This window comes from Pleurodeles waltl, chromosome 10 (assembly GCF_031143425.1).
Source record: "Pleurodeles waltl isolate 20211129_DDA chromosome 10, aPleWal1.hap1.20221129, whole genome shotgun sequence".
Taxonomy (NCBI): domain Eukaryota; kingdom Metazoa; phylum Chordata; class Amphibia; order Caudata; family Salamandridae; genus Pleurodeles; species Pleurodeles waltl.
Genome location: NC_090449.1, coordinates 154,054,271 through 154,073,183, shown reverse-complemented (window position 1 = coordinate 154,073,183; position 18,913 = coordinate 154,054,271). Strand labels below are relative to the sequence as shown.

The following is an 18,913-nucleotide window of genomic DNA, read 5'->3' as shown; positions in this document are numbered from 1 at the left end:
TACGGTAACAGCACAGGTGCCTAGCTACACCCCTGTGCCTTACTCATTGGGCACGAAGGGTGGGAGCAGCATCACTGAAGGAAATCTAGATAGAGAGTAAAACAGTATGCCATTTGTCTCTAACGGGCCGCTGGTCTGAATAAACAAAGTAATAGTGACAATGCAATCGACCAGCATTTGAGCTTTGTAGACTCCACCTCTGTACTGCATGGGGCTATTGGGACAGTTGAGAGGGGTCTCAATCAACAGGAAGTTCAAGACCAGGCCTGCTGGGGGTCTGGAGCAGTGAGAACAGATGTCAAACTCGTCTACAATCAGATTATGAATACAATAGGGTATTAAAGATAAACCCTGCAATCCATCAAGAAAACACGGATCTGTCGACCATAATTTTTATCCCATGATATGCTACTCAGCGGTCATGGGATATTCTCAATAGATTGAATAACCTACGATTATTACATCATATATCGGCATTTGCAAACTTAATGTCAGAAGATTTATTAGAGGTATATTTTAGCACTCTCACATGGATTAGTGAGATTGAATCAACATTGACCACATGGTCTGCACAAAGTAATATTGACAGAATCTTTGAATATGAAGGCCTTTTTGAAAATTGGGGCATAAGAATTAGTAAGGAAGTCAGAGATTGGCACCCACAAGCCTTATACGCTGTAAATCAAGCTTCACCTCTGGCGAGAGAAAATCTCAATGTATTGAGAGGAACCTCGGTTATGAATCCACTATTCTTAGGGGAAAAAATAACCCTACATTTGATAAGGGAAACTGGTGAACCCAACCAGGATGGGCCTAAGAATATAGGTAGGGCTCACTCTGGTGGGCTAAATGAGTGTCATGATATTGTGAGGGGGCAAGGATTGGACTGGCTCCCTGCAGCACTGTCTACCAAAATGAAGAAGTGTATTTAGCTCTGAATGCACTCCAAATTAAACTTGAATTTAATCCAATTAAAGTAATTCGCTGGAACGTGGCTGGCCTGGCTTCATTACTAACCGGTACTGGCTTTAAGACCTTTGCAAACAAGGCAGATATTATGTGTTTCCAAGAAACATGGTCGGCGGAACCTCTGGCTGTAGAGGGCTTCATAACATTTCAGTCCCCTGCCTATAAAAAAAATGTGTTTGGTAGACGTATCGGAGGCCTTGCTACATATGTTAAATTAGAGCTGGCCATTGAACTAGCAATGTGGGAGAAATCTACTAGTAACATGCTGCTGTTAATAATACATGGCTTAGCCTTATGTAAAAAAAAAAAAACTCTGGTTACAGTGATAAACATATACATTAACCCCTACCAAGGTAAGAAATTGATGATGGACAAATCTAAACTGGCCCTATTGAAAGAGTTTGTCTATTATCATCCTGGCCATGAGTATGTGTTGGCAGGGAACTTTAATACTCGTCAGCTTGGCCAGGAAGGGGGTCTTTCTTGAGACCCCGTAAGACTGGCCTTAGAATCTTTTTTTAATGAATATGATATAAAAACAACTGATCGTAGTAACCTAGCAGTGGGCATCTGTATTCTTACTTTTAGAGACATATCTGCATTAGACTATATCTTTCTAAGCCCAGCACTCCTGAGCCGGTGCCTAAGCCACAAGGTGATTTACAGATCTGAAAGTGACCATACCCGGTGGCAATAAAAGTTGATATAGGGGCTACGAGACATGACCTGTATAAAGCAAGTGATCGTCAACTCGCAGAAGGCCCCACTATAAAACGTATGCTGCCTGCAAAATAAAATATGAGGCATGGAAGAAGGCAAACGGACCAATAAACTTTCATCCGGGGTTGGTCAAATAATAGATCAATGGGGGCTGGTGCTTAAAAAACTTCAAGCTCACCTCTGCAACAGAGTGCAGCCCGGTCAAACTGGGTGTAAACAGAACAGGGTGGTTAAGCAGCATAAAAAGAGATATCGTCAGGCAGAAAGGTACTACAAGAGGCTCAAAACTCCGTCCTCAGATGCACTAAGGAAGTCGGCACGAAAGATTATAAAAAGCACTATGGACGTTGAAGGTTAAAGAGACGGAAGAATGTTGGAAACATCTGGTAACATTGCTTCCATCTACCAAAAGTAGAGAATTTTGGGATTTCATCAGCACATTGCTCTACGACTCTGAAACAAACACTAACGTGATCTCTGCCAGCGACTGGGAAAGGCATGTAGACATAAAATATCTAGGGGATCAAGCTCACAGCGCTGGTCTCAATGAATTGGATGTGTTAGACGACAAAATTGTCCCCATCACCATTAAAACTGTGCAAACTATCCTTGGCAAAATGAGGCGGGATCGGGCTCCTGGACCCAACGGCCTTCCAGGGAGTATCTTCGGAGGCAATCAAGCTTACTGGGATGTACCCCTGACTGCTCTATTTAATGACTGCTTATATTTTTCGGTGGTTCCGACGGCTTGGATGAGATCAATACTTCAACCTATCTATAAAAAAGGGGACACTACTTGCCCTGAAAACTGTAGGCTGATAGCCTTACTGGACGTAGATGGTAAAGCATATGCAAGGGTTTTATTACAAGAGTTGGAAGAATGGATCTCAGCAAATGGCATTATTCCATCTTATCAAACAGGTATTAGACCCAGTTCCTCCACGTTAGACAATGTCCTGGCACTTTCATATCTTGGACAACAAGCACTAAAACCAACGTCTCCATTGCTTTAAGCATGCTTTATTGACTATAGTGCGGCTTTTGACGGGGAGGTGCGGCACATCCTGTGAAAGAAATTAGCGCCCTGGGGGATTCCAAGGAAATTGCTAGCCTCAGTAATGGCCCTATACTCGGACACCTGGGTGAGAATAAAAATCACAAAATCATGCGTGACTAGGAAGATTTTTACCAACAAAGGCCTAAAACAGGGCTGCGTCATAGCCCCCACTCTCTTTAATTTATACACAGCTGACCTGGATGCTGAGCTGCTCAGAGGAAATAGGTTTCCTCCGAGGGTGGGGCAATTGGTGCTCCCCATAATACATTATGCAGACGACATGGTTTTGCTTGCCCAAACCCGGAATGGGCTCATAAGGGGCCTTGACATACTGCATGACTACAATGAAAGAAATGCTTTAAAAGCAAATGCAGAAAAAACTAAAGTCTTGGTTTTCAGCCGTCAGTCAAAAAATGTGTATAGAAGATGGAAACTCGGTCCTCTAGGCATAGAGCTGGAGAATAAATATCACTACTTGGGGGTCTGACTATCAAGCACGGGGAGAACAATACACCAGGCAGCGACATTGACTTCTAAAGCAGTAAAAATCTCCCATGTATTAGCAAAAATCCATCAACGGCTCAAGGCACCCACATTTGAGCCCTTAGGGAGGGTGATAAGAGCAAAACTGCTACCCTAAATTACTTATGGCCATTTGGCTTCTATGGGCAAATTGACAGTCACTCTAGAGAATGCCCAGATGAGAGCCTACAAAAGGATCCTCAATATCCCCAGATCAACAAGGCATGCAAGGATACATTTGGAACTAGATATAATATGCATGGACTTGTTGTGCAAAATGGATATGATAAAGTTTTATCAAAGTGTCAGCATGCAGAGGAATTCAGCCTCAGGGGGGCTTTGAATGTAATTTTCAAAAATAAAACAAGTAATTAGTCCATCTATCTAACAAAGGCTGAGGAACAGTTAAATCTGGCCCATTCCTACTCTATAGACCCTGCCATCACGAAAGCGGTTTTGAAGAAAAAACTGAAAGAGCTTGGCGTGCAAGCTTCAAGAGCCAAAGATATTTTAATAGTTAGGGATATCCGTGGAGCTGATGGCTTGCACAAATCGTATGCAACCACCAAAGGCCAGCCCTATCTAAAAGCCCCTCTAGGAGAACAAGCGTTCCAGAACATTCTTCAGATGCGCCTTTTAACCTTACCTGCCCGGGAATATCAATGGAAGTGGAAAACTTCACAAGGGCACATGCATGAATGCATGTTTTGTAAATACCACACTGAATCAATAAAACATCTTCTATGCTGTTGCCCTTGCTTGGCGTCTGAACAGCGCCTCCTGTTAAAACCTCTATTCTTGAAACATGGGGTGAGAACATGTAATGAAGCTCTAAGCCTTATCTTTACCGCAGTGGTCCCCATGGAACAAGCCTGTTTTGGGAAATTCTTTCATAAGCTGTGTTTAGCCTTACGTCAGGCGAGGAGCGAAACTAGCAAGGGTACCTGCGGAGGGAGGGGGGCCCTCAAAGAAACGGCTTTGACGAGATGGCTCCTGCCTCCCAAGTCATCCCTCCCTTTCACCTAACGGCCTTGGATGATGAGATGAGAGAGACTTCTTATACACAGCAGTTCACTGGCTAGTGTGTATTTTGTTGCGCTGGTCCTGGGGAATGTTGGAAACGGGTCTGGGTCAACAGGCGAACAATTAGTTGGTGCTCGCAGAAGGTTGCATTATGGGTACTTACTTGTGTAACAGCTTGTGTTTAACTTCCCATGCCACTGGATTCAAGCTAGCCTGGCTGATGAGGGGTGAAACCCCGAAACCGGTCCCAGGATGCTTGTTTCCGGTCCAGTGAGGACCTGGCTTGGCAGTTCGGGCTGGACTGTTCCCATGAGGAACAGGGTCAAGACTGATTTGCATATGGCTAAGTCCAAACTGGGGTGGCATGGTGAGCAAAAGAACGATGGATTAAACCCAGATCTGTGACTGGGGGTGAGTGTTTGACAATGTTCAGCATTCCGTCCATCACTTGTTGTTTCCACACCTTGTGTTTAACACCTGGGGACTCCAGATTGGGGCAATTTTCTGGGTGTTATAGTATTTTACTGTACATAGATAGAAGGTGCTATGATTAGGCATCAGCTTTGGCATCTGAAGGGTATTTCTTGCTGTTTATTTTATATTTTTTCACTTTTATTATTTTCTTATGTTGTAATGATTTTAATTAATCAAGCAATAAAGATTCACTCATTCATTAAAAAATGTAGATCTATGCCCACAACTATGTGAGAACTACTGTCCTTGTCTTGGTTATAGAGCATAAAGTGTAACACGTGTAACAATAGACAGTATGTGTCTGTGAGTAAGCCTGGGTAACAGGGCCATTTTGAATGCTCCTGGCTTGGATGAGGACTGTTCTCCCAGACAGTGGATGTGTATTGCTTGCATTCTTGTCGCTACAGGATAAAGATCCAGACACTGAAGTGAGGATGATGAAGGCAGGGTTAGCTTTAGAAATAAATTCCCTGAGTCCTTTTGATATCAAATAGCTGCTGATGAGTCTTTGTAAGCACTGCCATTTGGCAGATGGTAGGGGTTAGGAGTGGGACTGGGGCTTCTCTTGTGTGAGGTGAAGAAATTTCTAGGTCTGGCCTGCCCTTTTGTCTGTTCATGGTTATGTCCTCAGTTGGACTGCTGACAGCCCTAAGCAGAAACCTCAGGCCTCTTGTGCCACTGTTATTGGTACTCCAAGTAGAAGACTGCGTCAATGCTACCTGCTGTGAGAAGCATCACTCTACACAAAGCCTTTGTCAGGAGAGCAACCTGAGGTGGCCACTGGAAAGAAGAACCACCCAAAACTGGTCCTACAGTCTGAGACAATGGATCCAACTCCCCCCCTCGACCCCCCATCGATAAGATTTTACTTTCTGTAAAGGCAGTCGCACGTGAGTGTTTTTTACATTAAGGGCTGAGACATTTGTCTTTGCACTCTGGTTTAACTGACTTTTAGTGTCGCCGTATAGATATGTTAGTAGGGCAACTAGTGAATGACGTGTACAAAATATGCAGTTGCTACCTGTGGCTAATACTCCACTCTTACTTCCTGTAATATGGGATCAGGTTGACGCTATGCCAGTTCCAACTGTTATGAACTTTACTACTTTGTGATTAGTGCCATTTTTATGTTTTACATTTTGTATGGCCTGTTTTTGATTATTATTATTCTAAGCCTGTATTTGTTTATGTTCGAAATTGTATGGTTTTAATTAGACGTAAAATTAACTTTTATCGATAACTTATTAGAGGTTAGCTCATGAGGCCATGGTAGTTAATAAAAGGTTGGGTTTCCCTCAAGATGGGGCAGGCATGCTTAATTTGACTGTGTGAATCATGTTCATTATAGGATCGTTTTTGCCAGTGATAATGTTAGGAGCATCCTCATTTATGGCGCCGCCATTATCGAGATTATACTGCAAAGACCCAGAAAAGGCGTTACATTACACACCATACATACAGTTCTGTCAAGTACATCTAAATGTGAAGGCTATGCATGCATGCTGTTTCTAGGTCAAAAACACATCGTGTTGAAAATCCTGCTATTTGGGGGTTGTTTGGTGGTCATTTACTTAATTTGAGCACGCTTTTATTAAACCACAACTGTAAAAAATCTGAAAGCATTACGCCGTCCCTTCTCTTACTTTAGGTAAGGCTCCTGTCTTTTTAACAGATTAATCTGTGAATAAGTACAAAATATAAACAGTCTGCCAACCTGTTGCAGTTTCAGAGGCTGATGCTTCCTCGCCGTTTACACGGTCTCGCACCCCTTAGGAGTCTGCTGGTTACCAAAGGCAACTGGTCACGTGACGCTATGAATTGACACCTCGGCATACTCTACTAATACCGCGGACATCTTCTAAATGTATCACTTACTGGTCACAGAAATGAGCACTACGGGGAAAATTGACATTAGGGATAGTCTTTCTTGGCCATTTGTGCAGATTGGCGGATTTAGCGGACGTACTCTAAAACTGTTTTAGTGAAATCTAGGCATATAATAAGTAAAGACTTTACTTGTAGGGCAGTACTAAATATTGCTGTCGGCCATCTTCACGTGTTTTTATTCCCGAGGTAACGAAAATAAACTCGAACAGTGTGCTTCTTTCATACATATGAATATTTAAACATATTTTATAATGACATATTTTCCAGTCTCTTTTAGTAGGGGGCAAAGTATTTGGCGAACCTACACAGTATAAATCATGAGCAATTTATACTTTTTTCTCAGTGTCTTCATGATCGATATTTCTATATTATCGAAAATAAAATGAGTTCATGAATTGTATCACAATGCTATGCGTTTCTAAGTAGTTTTAACGTTATCAGAAAAGTAGACAGTTTGAAAATGAGCGAGTGGTTTCTGTGAAAGACACGTTTGTCCGTTTTTAATGCCTATCATTGTTGGCAGGCAAGACTGTGACGTCTTTGAAATGGAGCATCACTTTTACCTACCTCTAGATTTTCCTCTACGGTTTGAGGAGCTGATTGACAAGTTGTTTGACGAATAATATGCGTTAGCTATTTGAAGGTTCGTTTATTGACGGATCAAATATCCAATGAAATTGTCGGACTTCCGGGCACAACCAATGAGCAAGTCGGGCAAGCGGAATCTGGCACTGCCCATGTCTGTGCAGAGTGGGTGAGCGCTGCTGGTTGTTTGTTGTCATCAAGATGGAGTTTCTGCTGGGGAACCCGTTCAGTACCCCTGTGGGTCAGTGCATTGGTGAGTGATGTGAGGGCAGCTCACGCGATAGGGAAGGGGTGAAGGAGAATATTATAAAGGGGATGTCCAAGTCTGGTTAGGATGGAGATGAGCTACTGTTATCTGGACCTGCAGCTCTAACAACATGTGTAGTATTTAGTATCTCGGTGGGTATGCTTAGTAGTGTGTATGTATGTGTATACGCAGTACCGAAGGGTTATCGGCAGCTGTGCGTACATGGGTTGATTGCGTATAGCATGTTGTGGGGGCGGCACGGCTTGTATTTCAATTGGGGTTGCACTTAAAACCATGGACTTGTAACATTGAGCCTGGACCAGCAAAGTCGAGTGTCTCCGTGTAAATTGGGTGATCATGCGTTCTGGATATCCCGGGACAGTCACGATTTTTGAGGACTATCCCGACACATTTGAACAAATTAAAACCGTCCTTTTTTTCTCATAGAGCGGAGTACTTGTCTCAGTGCATCAGAAGAGCTACGTTCTCGTTCTTGTGATTCAGAAAGAGAGTCTCGGTGAAAATGTGAGCGTGCACGTTTCAACTAAAGTGCATACTCCCATTTCTACCGACGCTATCTGGCACAACCACAGTGTAGAGTAGACAGATGTTACACAGCACAGCAGTATATAAGATGAGAAAAGGACTATAGTTGAACTCTCAGGCAAAACCCAGGCTCAGAATTCTTTCTTAGAGTTGTTATTTAATCTTAAAACAATTTATTTTTTGTGTTTGGGCCCAATTGCCTTGAACAGGCTTTGCACAGTGTGTTGTTTGTGTTTGAGCTCGATTGCCTTAAACAGGCTTTGCACAATCTTAATAGCTATAATGACACAGAAAAAAGGGGCCTGAGTGTGTTTTTCTATTGTTAGATGCTTAGGGCAGTGGTTCTCAACCTTGTGACTTCTGTGGATCCCCACTTTATCATTACTTGAACCTGGTAACCCCCACTGAATCATTATTGGAATAGGGGATCCTATCACCGAGTCGATACTAGAAGCTGGAGACCCCACCCTAAACATTGTAGATGATTTGAAATGCAAAACAATACACAAAAAATACAGAAACAAGCATTCATCAAACACATAAATGATACACATTTTATTTAATTTGCAAACATATATAATAATAAAAAAATACTTTTAATAGGAAGGTTGGAGCGCTTCTAAAATTAATTGAAGCCACACATCTTCCATACTGTATTCTGTTTGATTTCTGGGAGAAGTGCCAGTTTATCAAGCTGTGGATACTAATCTAATTTTTAGCCTCCAATTTGAAAGTACATTTTAAAATGTTCAGTTGTACATTTTGCCACTTTATTTATATACACTTTTTATTAATCTGTTAATATTATTTAATTTTCTAAGCAGTAGCACATCCCCTGAAAAGACTTTGCGGATCCTCTGGGGTCCCCAGACCACAGTTTGGGAACCACTGGCCTACGGGATTCAAATAATGCCAAATTCTGATTTATGTACGTCATCACCACTGATGCCCCCTCAGAAACAAATATGCATGCATATCCAGCCCAGGTTTTATCATTTTATCACTTGTGACTTTGTTCTCAATCAATATAAATGGAAGATTACGTGTTCTAGGGCTCAAAGTAAGCCAGTGCTGTAGACATGTGACATAGAACAGATTGCAATATATTTTCTCTCTCCCATGAGCTAGACAGTATTTTGTGATGTGGAACAAAACTCACTGTGACTGATTATTGTTCGTGTAGTCCTTCTGCCAATGAATGCTGTGTCACTGAAGTCCATCTGTGTCCTTGAGTGACAGTATATAGTCCTACTTCTGTACCTGGGGCCTGCCCCGGTTTTTGGTTTTGAAATGAAGGACATCCTGCCTGTAGATAGATATCCCATTGTTTGTGTTTGGAATATTGTCTGTAAGCGTGTTGATATTGTGCTGAGGGCGTGCGCGGAACACGATGCGAGTATCCAGCCGATTCCATAATGGTTGCCTCTTAGAACACACGCATTAAAAACCTGTTTGTTATATAACGCTTCTTACTGTACTTAATGTTTCCGAACACTGCGCATTACAGCAGTTACTGTCACCCAATTTTATGGGTATGCGTGTCATTGTACAGTCGGATGAACATGGCCCCTTACGAATTGCTTAACATGTTGCACGGGACTGCTGTGTAACTGACAGGGAGGGTCTGGCCTGGCCCTCCAGTTTTAACAACTGACGATGAGCGATGAGCGACTAAATGTATTCATCACCTAATTAATCGACATGGTTATGTGCACTGTGCGTGTTTAAGTTGTGCACGTGGTTCCATGCAGCAGGAGGTGAGGTATACCCTGCCGTCCGTTTCATGATGCATATTGGTTGTCACTTGTCCAGTATTTTACCAACACAACAAGTGTTTTCATATCAAATGTTAATAGCTGCGAAGTTTTCATCATGTATATGAGTGACATTGGTGTCTTCACTGTGCCTGTGAGTTACATTTGCGTCTGGCACGTGTGACACTTCGAGCAATACTTTATCGAGAGCCGGAAGCAAGACAACGTGCATAGGTCAAAACAGCAAATATCCAATATATTCTAGTACCTGGATGAGACTCCCAACTCCTACCTGACTTAGGACGGTTTCAGTTTTATAAAGTTGCCCTGCATCATCAGATCCCAAACTACTGTGCTATTTCTTTTTAGTAAAGTAAAAACACCTATTTCGTTTCAGTTATTGTAAAAACACATGCTGGTGTGGTGTACAACACATTTATAATAAACTATATTTTCTCCTGTGTGTGAAGCACCCTACCTTTGATTTCAACTAATAAATAATAAAATTATTTCAAATCTCGCAGCTGGTACACTAAATAAGAGCTATGTCTACCTCAGCATGACTCTACATGTAGCTATCATTTACCCATTGGAGATTAATTTTGTCATAATTGCTATGTTATTCTAATTCGAATTTCCAGGTTCTGCAAGCAGTAAATGTTCCTATTACCCAAAGTATCGACCCTCAGTTTATCAACCATTAAAAGGTGGAAGGCTGACGTGTTTTAAAAAAAAAAGTGAATAGAATTCCTGCTCAAACTCTGTAGGAAGGCTGACGTGTTTTTTAATTTTTTTTTAATAGAATTCCTGCTCAAACTCTGTTCAGTGGTCCCCAACCTTATGACTTATGTGAACCCCCTCTTTATCATTAGTGGAACTCGGGGACCCTCACTGAACAATTATTGGAATCTGGGGAAACCCCCTCACTGAGTCATTACTGAAATCTGGGGGCCTAATCTGTTAATATTATTTCATTTTTAAAACACTCGCATACCTCCGGAGGAGGCTTTGCGGACCCACAGGGGTCCAGCACAGGTTGGCAACCACTGCTCTAGATAATAGGAGACATCTGCAACAAGAGTTTTTCCAAGCGAAGCTCTTTTCACTGATCTGTGCCTTCCAAATAAATGAGTGACTGTTTGATAAATGAAACCTAGACCTTTTGTATTAGTCTTCTACTTACGAGGTATTTGGTTTTCAAGTTCTATATGTGAGTCGGTAATCCAGGCATGGAATTCCTTTGTATTGTGGAAGTTGTAGTCTTGGTAATTTATGAGACAATTAGGACTACAAATTCCTAAAAGCAAATAAAAAATCTACAGCGTATTACCTTTTCACACATTATACTTGCAAACATGAAAGGTATGTATCAGGTGTAGTGAAAGTATACCTTATTAATACGAATAAAAGTATTTATATAAACAGCGTTGTTTGGTGAAATATAAATATACACGTCTCTTAAGTGTTTTTCTGAAAGGTGCCAGCAGCATTACTAAATGTCACGCTTAGAGAGACTGTCTAACTTTCCAAAGAACTTAATTGACTTTTTGAAATGTTTATGGTAAGTGGAGAGTGTCAGAAATGTTTGTTTGAACTGCAGGGCACTTGATGAGTTTCGGCAGCTGCTGGTGAGGAACAGCACGGGTGTGGGAGATTTGTTCCCCACAAGATTCCCAACTAAGGGGTTGGTGAATAACATGTGTCAGTCTTTGTCCTCTGCTGGCAGTATGGCACTAACCGTAGAGTTTTTGAGCCAAGGCTGGAGACCGCATAAATGCAGTGCTTTCACTAGTACAAACTACAGTGAGCCAGGTACTTGCTGACCAGTATGTGCCACTACCATGGCACTCAAGGGGGAAGTGTAAACCTCCACTTCCTTGGTAAATATTGATTAAACCTTCAACAAATTGGTTCCATTTCAAAGCAAGACAGTTTTATTCAAGTTGTTCTATGACAGAAAAAAGAATTGAAATTTCATCATCAAGCCAAATTAAAAGGAAAAAGGTGATCCCAAACGGCGCAGTGCAAGTGAGATAAGTGAGTGTAAAATGCGCTGGTGCTATAGTTTATGTACATAAATAGTGACTGAATCAGGATGCAAAGGTGGCCGTTACATACTCTGATACGGAGAGAAATACTCCAGAATCGAATAAAAACAGTAGGCTGTTATTGGGATCAACGTTTCAACCCTATACAATCAATTAAAACAGGGTCCTCATTAGGTCACAGGTTGCTGAAGCACCCAATTTGTAATCTGGATGCGGAAAAACCAAGGTATTTTGGCTTGATGATGACATTTCAATGATGTTTCTGTTGCTGAACAAATTGAAAAACTGCCTTTCTTTGAAATGGAAGCAATTTGTTGATGGTTTAATCCATATTTTCCATTGAAGTGGAGGTTTTCACATCCCCCTTAAGGGACCATTGTTTTTCTTAATTATTTAATTAACAATGGTTACTGGGTTGCACCTTGTTCTTTTATATATTACTATGGCACAGCAAAAGGCCTCACAAAGAGGACTCTTGTGTAGGTCCCAGGCCTGATTTGCATGGAGTTGCAGCCAGGGTCGGGTGTCAGCCCCTGTTCAGGATACGTTGCTCATTGGCAGGAAATTACTGGGTGGCGGAATTCTCCAGATTTATGTCCAGTGCATCTCCGTGCACATCCCTACTAGACTAAGCTGCTATAGCTACATGTCAGACCAGAGATTGACTGCATGTTGGTATAGTATATCCAATTACAGGGGCAGGTGCCTCCGAGGGGGTCAGCTTTGCGCGGTAAGTAGCTCCTTTATCTCCGAAACTAAAAACACAGTATCCCTGAACTGAGAGCAGTGCAATATCTTCAGAAATTAGAAGTTTCTGCACCACATTTTGGCACTTTGAGATTGACCACACAGCTAGTTCTGATTGCATGACGATCTCAAGTCCACTTGGTGAAGTGGAACAACACACAAAATGTGTTAATATAAGCCAGGGTGAGTGGTTCTAATGAGTGCTGAGACTTTTAAAATAGGCCAAAATAAGCAATAGGGCAGTCTTTTTTTTTTTTTTTTTTTTTTTTTTTGTCTTTTACATACAAACTTAGGAGAGTAAATAAAGTGAAAATACTAAAAAAGTATTTAGCGGTTTTGTTATTGTATTAAAACAAACCAGCAGAATTCCCAATGTAAGATATTACATTACAAGTCATATTAATATATCAGCTCCTTGCCATTCTGGAAGCTTAGATTATAGACAAAGCTGGTATTTTTCTATTAGAGAAGGTAGAGCTGTGAATGTGCCTTCCTTTGCCTTCAGTGGACAGAAAAGTGATTACTACAGGTTCATTTTGTGTGGAAGGAAAGCCTGCACTTGGAGGTTCGTCCCTCTCTGGCAGTTTCTGCCAATAAGTGTCCTACACCTTCTCTATGAAGGTATTACAACATGTGATACAGTGGCAGTAAGTAGCTGCACATACTGTTGGGTTGGCTGCTCCTAATTTCTTCCAGGTCTCAGGTACGAGCTTTGCCTAACATTTCTAACTGAAAATCTTGAGGCTTGCAGATTTTGAGGGTAATGTGTGAGGAGGCCCTACCCTCAGTTTTGAACTAGGATCTCACCAATCTCAGTTGGAGTCGTGACTCTCAGTGCATTGCCCATTTAGGGCCATATGTACGAACACATTTTCCCATTGACACAGAATGGGAAAAACCCTTTGCTACATCTGGCCCTTAATCCCTAGAAAATGCATTTGCAGATTCAGGTTCAATGTCTCTTTCTTGCCTTATTATGCCGGGCCAGTTACACAGAAAGCCTATGTGAATCTGCCTGCCAGTACCACCTTTAGACAGTTGCCCGTGCTGTCAAGCTTTTGGGTCCCTTTGGCTTGGATTTTCTTTACCAAGTGTGCCTGCCTGTGTTCTGAGAGCAAGGGCAGAGGATCGCTTGTAATTGCTTATAGCCTAGGCACCCAGCTCTACCAGGGCTCCTCAATCCTTAGAGACAGTGCCCACTTCTGCTCCATACTGGGATCTCACTCTGAGCTCCATCAGTGCACCTCAGTTCACACTTTCCAAGCCCTCAGCCGTGCCAGTCCCAGGAACCCCCACACACGCTGTCTGCCAGAACACCTTAGCTCTTTTAGTCAATACACTCTGCTGCTGCAGTACTGGGACCTCGGGCTAAGCTCCGTCAGTGTACCTCGGCTCACACATTCCAAGCCCTCACCCGTGCCAGTGCCAGGAACCCCACACACGCTATCTGCCAAAGCACCTCAGTTCATGCAGTCAGTACACTCTGCTGCTCCAGTACTGGGACCTCGGGCGCAGCTCCATCAGTACAGGGCAGTTCGCACAGTCCAGGCCCTCAGCCATGCCAGTTCCAGGAACCTCACACATGCTGTCTGCCAGAGCACCTCAGTTCTTGCAGTCAGTACACTCTGCTGCTCCAGTACTGGGACCTCAGGTGCAGCTCAATCAGTGCACAGCAGTTCACACAATCCAAACTTTCAGCCGCGCCAGTGCCAGGAACCCCCACATGCTGTCTGCCAGAAACACCACAGTTCTTGCAGTCAGTACACTGTGCTACTCCAGTACTGGGACCTTGGGCGTAGCTCCATCAGTGCACCTCAGCTCACACACTCCAAGCCCTCAGCAGTGTCAGTGCCAGGAACCCCACACACCCTGTCTGCCAGAGCACCTAATTTCTTCCAGTTACTACACTCTGCTGCTCCAGTACTGGGACCTCGGGCCCAGCTCAATCAGTGCATCTCAGTTCACACACTCCAAGCCCTCAGCTGCGCCCCTGCCAGAACACCACACATGCTGTCTGCCAGAGCACCTCAGTTTCTGAAGTTAGCTGTTAAACACAGCTATAATTCAGGTTGTTATCTTGGTCACATTTGGTCTGTCTGCCTGTGTCCTCCAGAGGCCCATCCTTCAGTTCTACCCCAGCGAGGACACTTCCTTTCCTATACTGGGACCCCTCTCACATACAGTTCCATTACAGTAGCTCAATTCTAATATTCAGTCCCACTGCCAAGCCAATACTGGACCCAAAAGAGCAAAACACAGTTCAGCCAGTTCGCCTCAAGTCTAACATCCAACACCACTGTTGATGGTGATAGCACGCCTGGTCCTTAGTAAGTAAACTTACAAGTGGACGTGTATAGGTCGATGAACCTTTTGGATCGCATGGAGTATCCTAGTTATGCGGTAGACCATTGAACCATCAACGTCACTATAATCAATTTCAAACATTAATGAAAAATCTATCTAATAAGACATACCATCACTCTCAAGAAGGTTAATCATTTTTGTTCCCTATTGGTTACAATTCTAATCAAAAACCTTTATACGACTTTATTATTAATCAAGCTTTATTAATCATCACAAAAGCATTATTCATCCAAGAATCGCAAAATCAAAGCAACATTAACTAATAATTTCTCAACACATGGCATAGTAATTCAGCAAAGCAATTGTTGTCAGTCAATTGTCACCGTCAATGTCACCCTTGTCTGCCTACCTAACCCAGATTAGCATCAGCATGTGGGTCTTCATGCGAAAACAATTTGGAAAAATATTATTTTGAAAAAAAATCTATCTAAGAGAGAAAAATATTTAAAACAGCGCAGTTGGTACCTAGAGGAAAAAGCACACATTAGTCAGTCATATTATTATAGCTACCTATCCAAGATGGATCAGCAACAAGTCAGTATTTGTCTCCAGGTCATCAGTCATCAGCAAAGTATCCGGCTCACAGAGGGTAAGCCCAATTATCAGCACTTCGGACAGCGTCTCCTGATGTCATCAGCTTTCTCCTCTCCGCTCTAAATTTTCTCCCCTTGTCATGACTTTTTATAAGGGTCTCTCAGTCCGTCCCACTAATTGCTAATTGGTCAACCTTATCAGAAGTTATGACTCTAACCTATAGTTTTTGTTTACCGCATATACACGTCTATTCAGGATTCAAGTTCCATTAGTTTGATTGGTTCTTCTGTCGATGAGAACATCATCCGGCTCTACAGGTAACAAAATTGTTGCACACAGTCTTTTAGCCAGAGCTTCTATTGTTCATGTCCTGGGAAAGTGCGTTTGTCCTACACTACACATAATTGTATCAAATTGTCTTCATCATCTCCTGTCTACTGGTACATTTGCAGAATGTTCTAGCAGAGCCTTCTGAACTCTGCACAGTTCAAGGTCCTTCTCTCCAGTTCCAGTCCTCGGATGTGTCGCGTCTCCACATTAGAGCAGGCAAGGCCCAGTGAAAACCAGACCCTCAGTTTGGCTAAGTTAAGAATGCGAATCAACGCAAAACATAGGTTATACATCCAAATATGACATTTTAATACATTTTTCATGAATATTTTTCATTATTTAGCATCTTGTTAATACTTATGGTGACCACTCCCCGTGAGCACATTTTGCTTACAAACATTATTTTCAAATATTAGTTTGCTTATCAAATTTTCTCATTAATAAACACACGCAAATCTTTAGAAATTTCTCATATTAGCATATCTGCTCCATCAATGGGAACCACTACAGCTCCACCAGAAACCATCAGTTCGAACATTCAGTGCTCATTTCTTCTCAGTACTATGGCTTGCACACACATGCCCTTCAGGACTCCTCGCTTCTGTGGTTCAGGACTCCCATACTGGGCCCCACTCGCAGCTTTACCGGGGCACCTCTAGGCTAACACTGACACGCCAATAATAGGGTCCACACATAGCTCCATTAACATACCTCACTTCTGACCTTGTGTGCCCGTTACTATTCCAGTACTGCAGCCCATATACAACTCTGTCAGTGCACCTCAGCCCTAACCTGCAGCGCCCCATTATTCCAGTACCAGGAATTACACTCTGTTTCTCGTTCCTCACCCACTGCCTTTTTGTTATTCCAGCATTAGGCCGGGACACAGTTCTGTCTATGCCCCCAATCCTCATCCACGCACACAAGGCCCACCACAACACAGGTCCCGCCCACCTCAACGACAGACTCACCTTTCACACCCCTACCCACAACCTTCGCTCCGCCAACCGCACCCTCACCTACGTTCCTCGCATCCGTCGCACGACTGCCGGACGAAGATCTTTCTCTCATCTTGCCACAAAGACCTGGAACTCCCTACCGCTCCACCTCCGCCTGACCCAAGACCTTCTATCATTCAGGAAACACCTCAAGGCTTGGCTTTATGACCAGTAGCTCTCCAACCCCCCCCCCCCCCCTCCCCCCAGCGCCTTGAGACCTTACCGGGTGAGTAGTGCGCTCTATAAATCCCTGATTGATTGATTGATCTGAAGTGCCCCAATATTGCTGTATTGGGGTTCACATACAACTCTGCTAATGCACCTCCTGCTGTTCTGCAGTGCCCCATGCTGTTCCACACTCTGACTTCTGTTTGAGGATGTGGGGAAGCCAATTAAAACTGTTCTTAGCTGCCATTTTTATTTGGGAGGGTCTGTTTCATCTATCTCACTCCGTTATTTCCTTTACTCTGTTTACTCTCACTGTTTTCATTCGCTCCCACTTTTCTGTTTCCAGCTCTTAAAGTCCATACTTTAACAGTTTTGCTCTTTCTTTCAACTGTTTATTTCTACTTCTCTCTTTTTTTTTCATTTCACTCTTCCTCTTGCTACCTCCTTTTTCAAACTTGCAAAAAAGTGGTTATTTCTTTCCTTGTTTCTTCTCTTTTTTTCTTCATCAGGCGTTCATTCTTTCACAGTTTTTCTCTTTCCATCATTCTTTCTTTGTCTTTTTTTATTTGCTCTTTCCTTTGACTTGGTGTGCGTCCTTTCACTTTTTTTTTAGATGTTTCTTCTTTTCTCTGGTGTTTTTTCTTATATTTATCTGTCAATTCACATTTTACTATAAATTCAATTTTTTCCCGTCTGTATGTGGAAGCCACAAGTTACTTGTCCGTAATGTATCCATACATACATGCCTTAGTTCTTTCGCTGCTTGTTTCTCTCACCTCTTTTTTTACTCTAATGTTCATTTTTCTTTTTCTTTTCACATTTTTCTATATTTTTTCCCTCTTTATCTTTCTTCGCTAGCCTTCTTCCTTTTTTCTTTTGTCTCACGTTTGCTCTATTTCTTCTTAGTTGTGTTTTCATTTTCTCGCTCTTTCTTTCCCTTTCTTGTATTTCTTTGCAAACCCTTCTCTTTCTTCCTTTTGTCTGTTTTATTCCTTTCGCTTTTCTTTTTATGCCCCATCTGCTTTCTCTTGTGAGGCCTAGTTATCAATGGAGCAACAGGTGGAGTGGCACCAGGGCCCAAAGACCTATGGACCTCACTCAACTCTAATTACTGCTATATTTTCTTACCGAAATTGCAGTCAACTGTTTTCCTTTCTTACTCTAGGGCCCATGACACCATTACTACACCACTTGTTCTCTCCATCTTTACCCCAGACTCCCTCTTTCCATTCACCCTCCAATCCGTCCCAAATGATAGATTTGTTATGGTGTTTTATTTCTGAAAAAGGTTTATGTGATAATTGTATATGTTTTAAGATAGAGGAGGAAGGTAAATGGAAGTGCTTTAAATGCTGGGCCACTGGAATTATATGGCAGGAAAGACAAATTTATGAGGCATGGTTGACCAGTTTATATGGCAAGAAAAGTCAGGTTATGAATTTACTATTTCTATAGCTCTAACTCAAGAACAGGCGAGACCTATTGCATTGCAAATGCATGTTATTTGGTGTAAATCTGCTCAGTAGTTTGTGAGATATTAAGGGAAAAAGAAAATGTGCATATCTGTGCGGATCCTAAGCACAGATTTCATGTTCAGGTCTGATTGGTTGCAAATCTTCAACCAAGAAGTACTGGCAGCCATCTAGGCCCAATATACATGATAGCACCCAATTGAAATGCATTGTAGTGAATGTCAGGTTTCGAGGGTCACAATAGGAGAACACATAAAGGGTGATACATTTTAGTTACAATATAAATCATTTGTTGATGGTACCATACTCATTTCAGGAATTGTGGTGTGTTCTAAGGTGATTTAAACCTGTGAAAAGCTTTCTACTGGGGTTTCATGAATCCTGTTTGAGAGAAAACTGTTTTCTCATGATGTTATGAAAGGTGCTCTTGAAGACAAAATAGAGCATATTTTCTGTATATTCACACTG

At 42.3% G+C, this 18,913-nt stretch overlaps 2 protein-coding genes across 9 annotated transcripts in view; one reads left to right on the top strand and one right to left on the bottom strand.

Annotated features, from left to right (window-relative positions):
- Window positions 1-6,567, bottom strand: part of DRC3 (dynein regulatory complex subunit 3) — a 160,115-nt gene extending 153,548 nt beyond the window's left edge. For 2 of the 3 annotated variants that reach the window (XM_069210086.1, XM_069210088.1), the window contains exon 1: window positions 6,480-6,567. The gene's annotated coding sequence lies outside the window, so the exon portion shown is untranslated. The remainder of the gene's footprint in view (window positions 1-6,479) is intronic. The other variant, XM_069210087.1, reaches the window with a different exon arrangement.
- A 783-nt stretch (window positions 6,568-7,350) lies between these two features.
- TOM1L2 (target of myb1 like 2 membrane trafficking protein) overlaps window positions 7,351-18,913 on the top strand; it is a 336,841-nt gene continuing 325,278 nt past the window's right edge. For all 6 annotated transcript variants that reach the window (XM_069210085.1, XM_069210083.1, XM_069210081.1 and 3 more), the window contains exon 1: window positions 7,351-7,490. In XM_069210085.1, coding sequence (XP_069066186.1) covers window positions 7,439-7,490 — 52 coding nt within the window. In that variant the 5' untranslated portion in view covers window positions 7,351-7,438. The remainder of the gene's footprint in view (window positions 7,491-18,913) is intronic.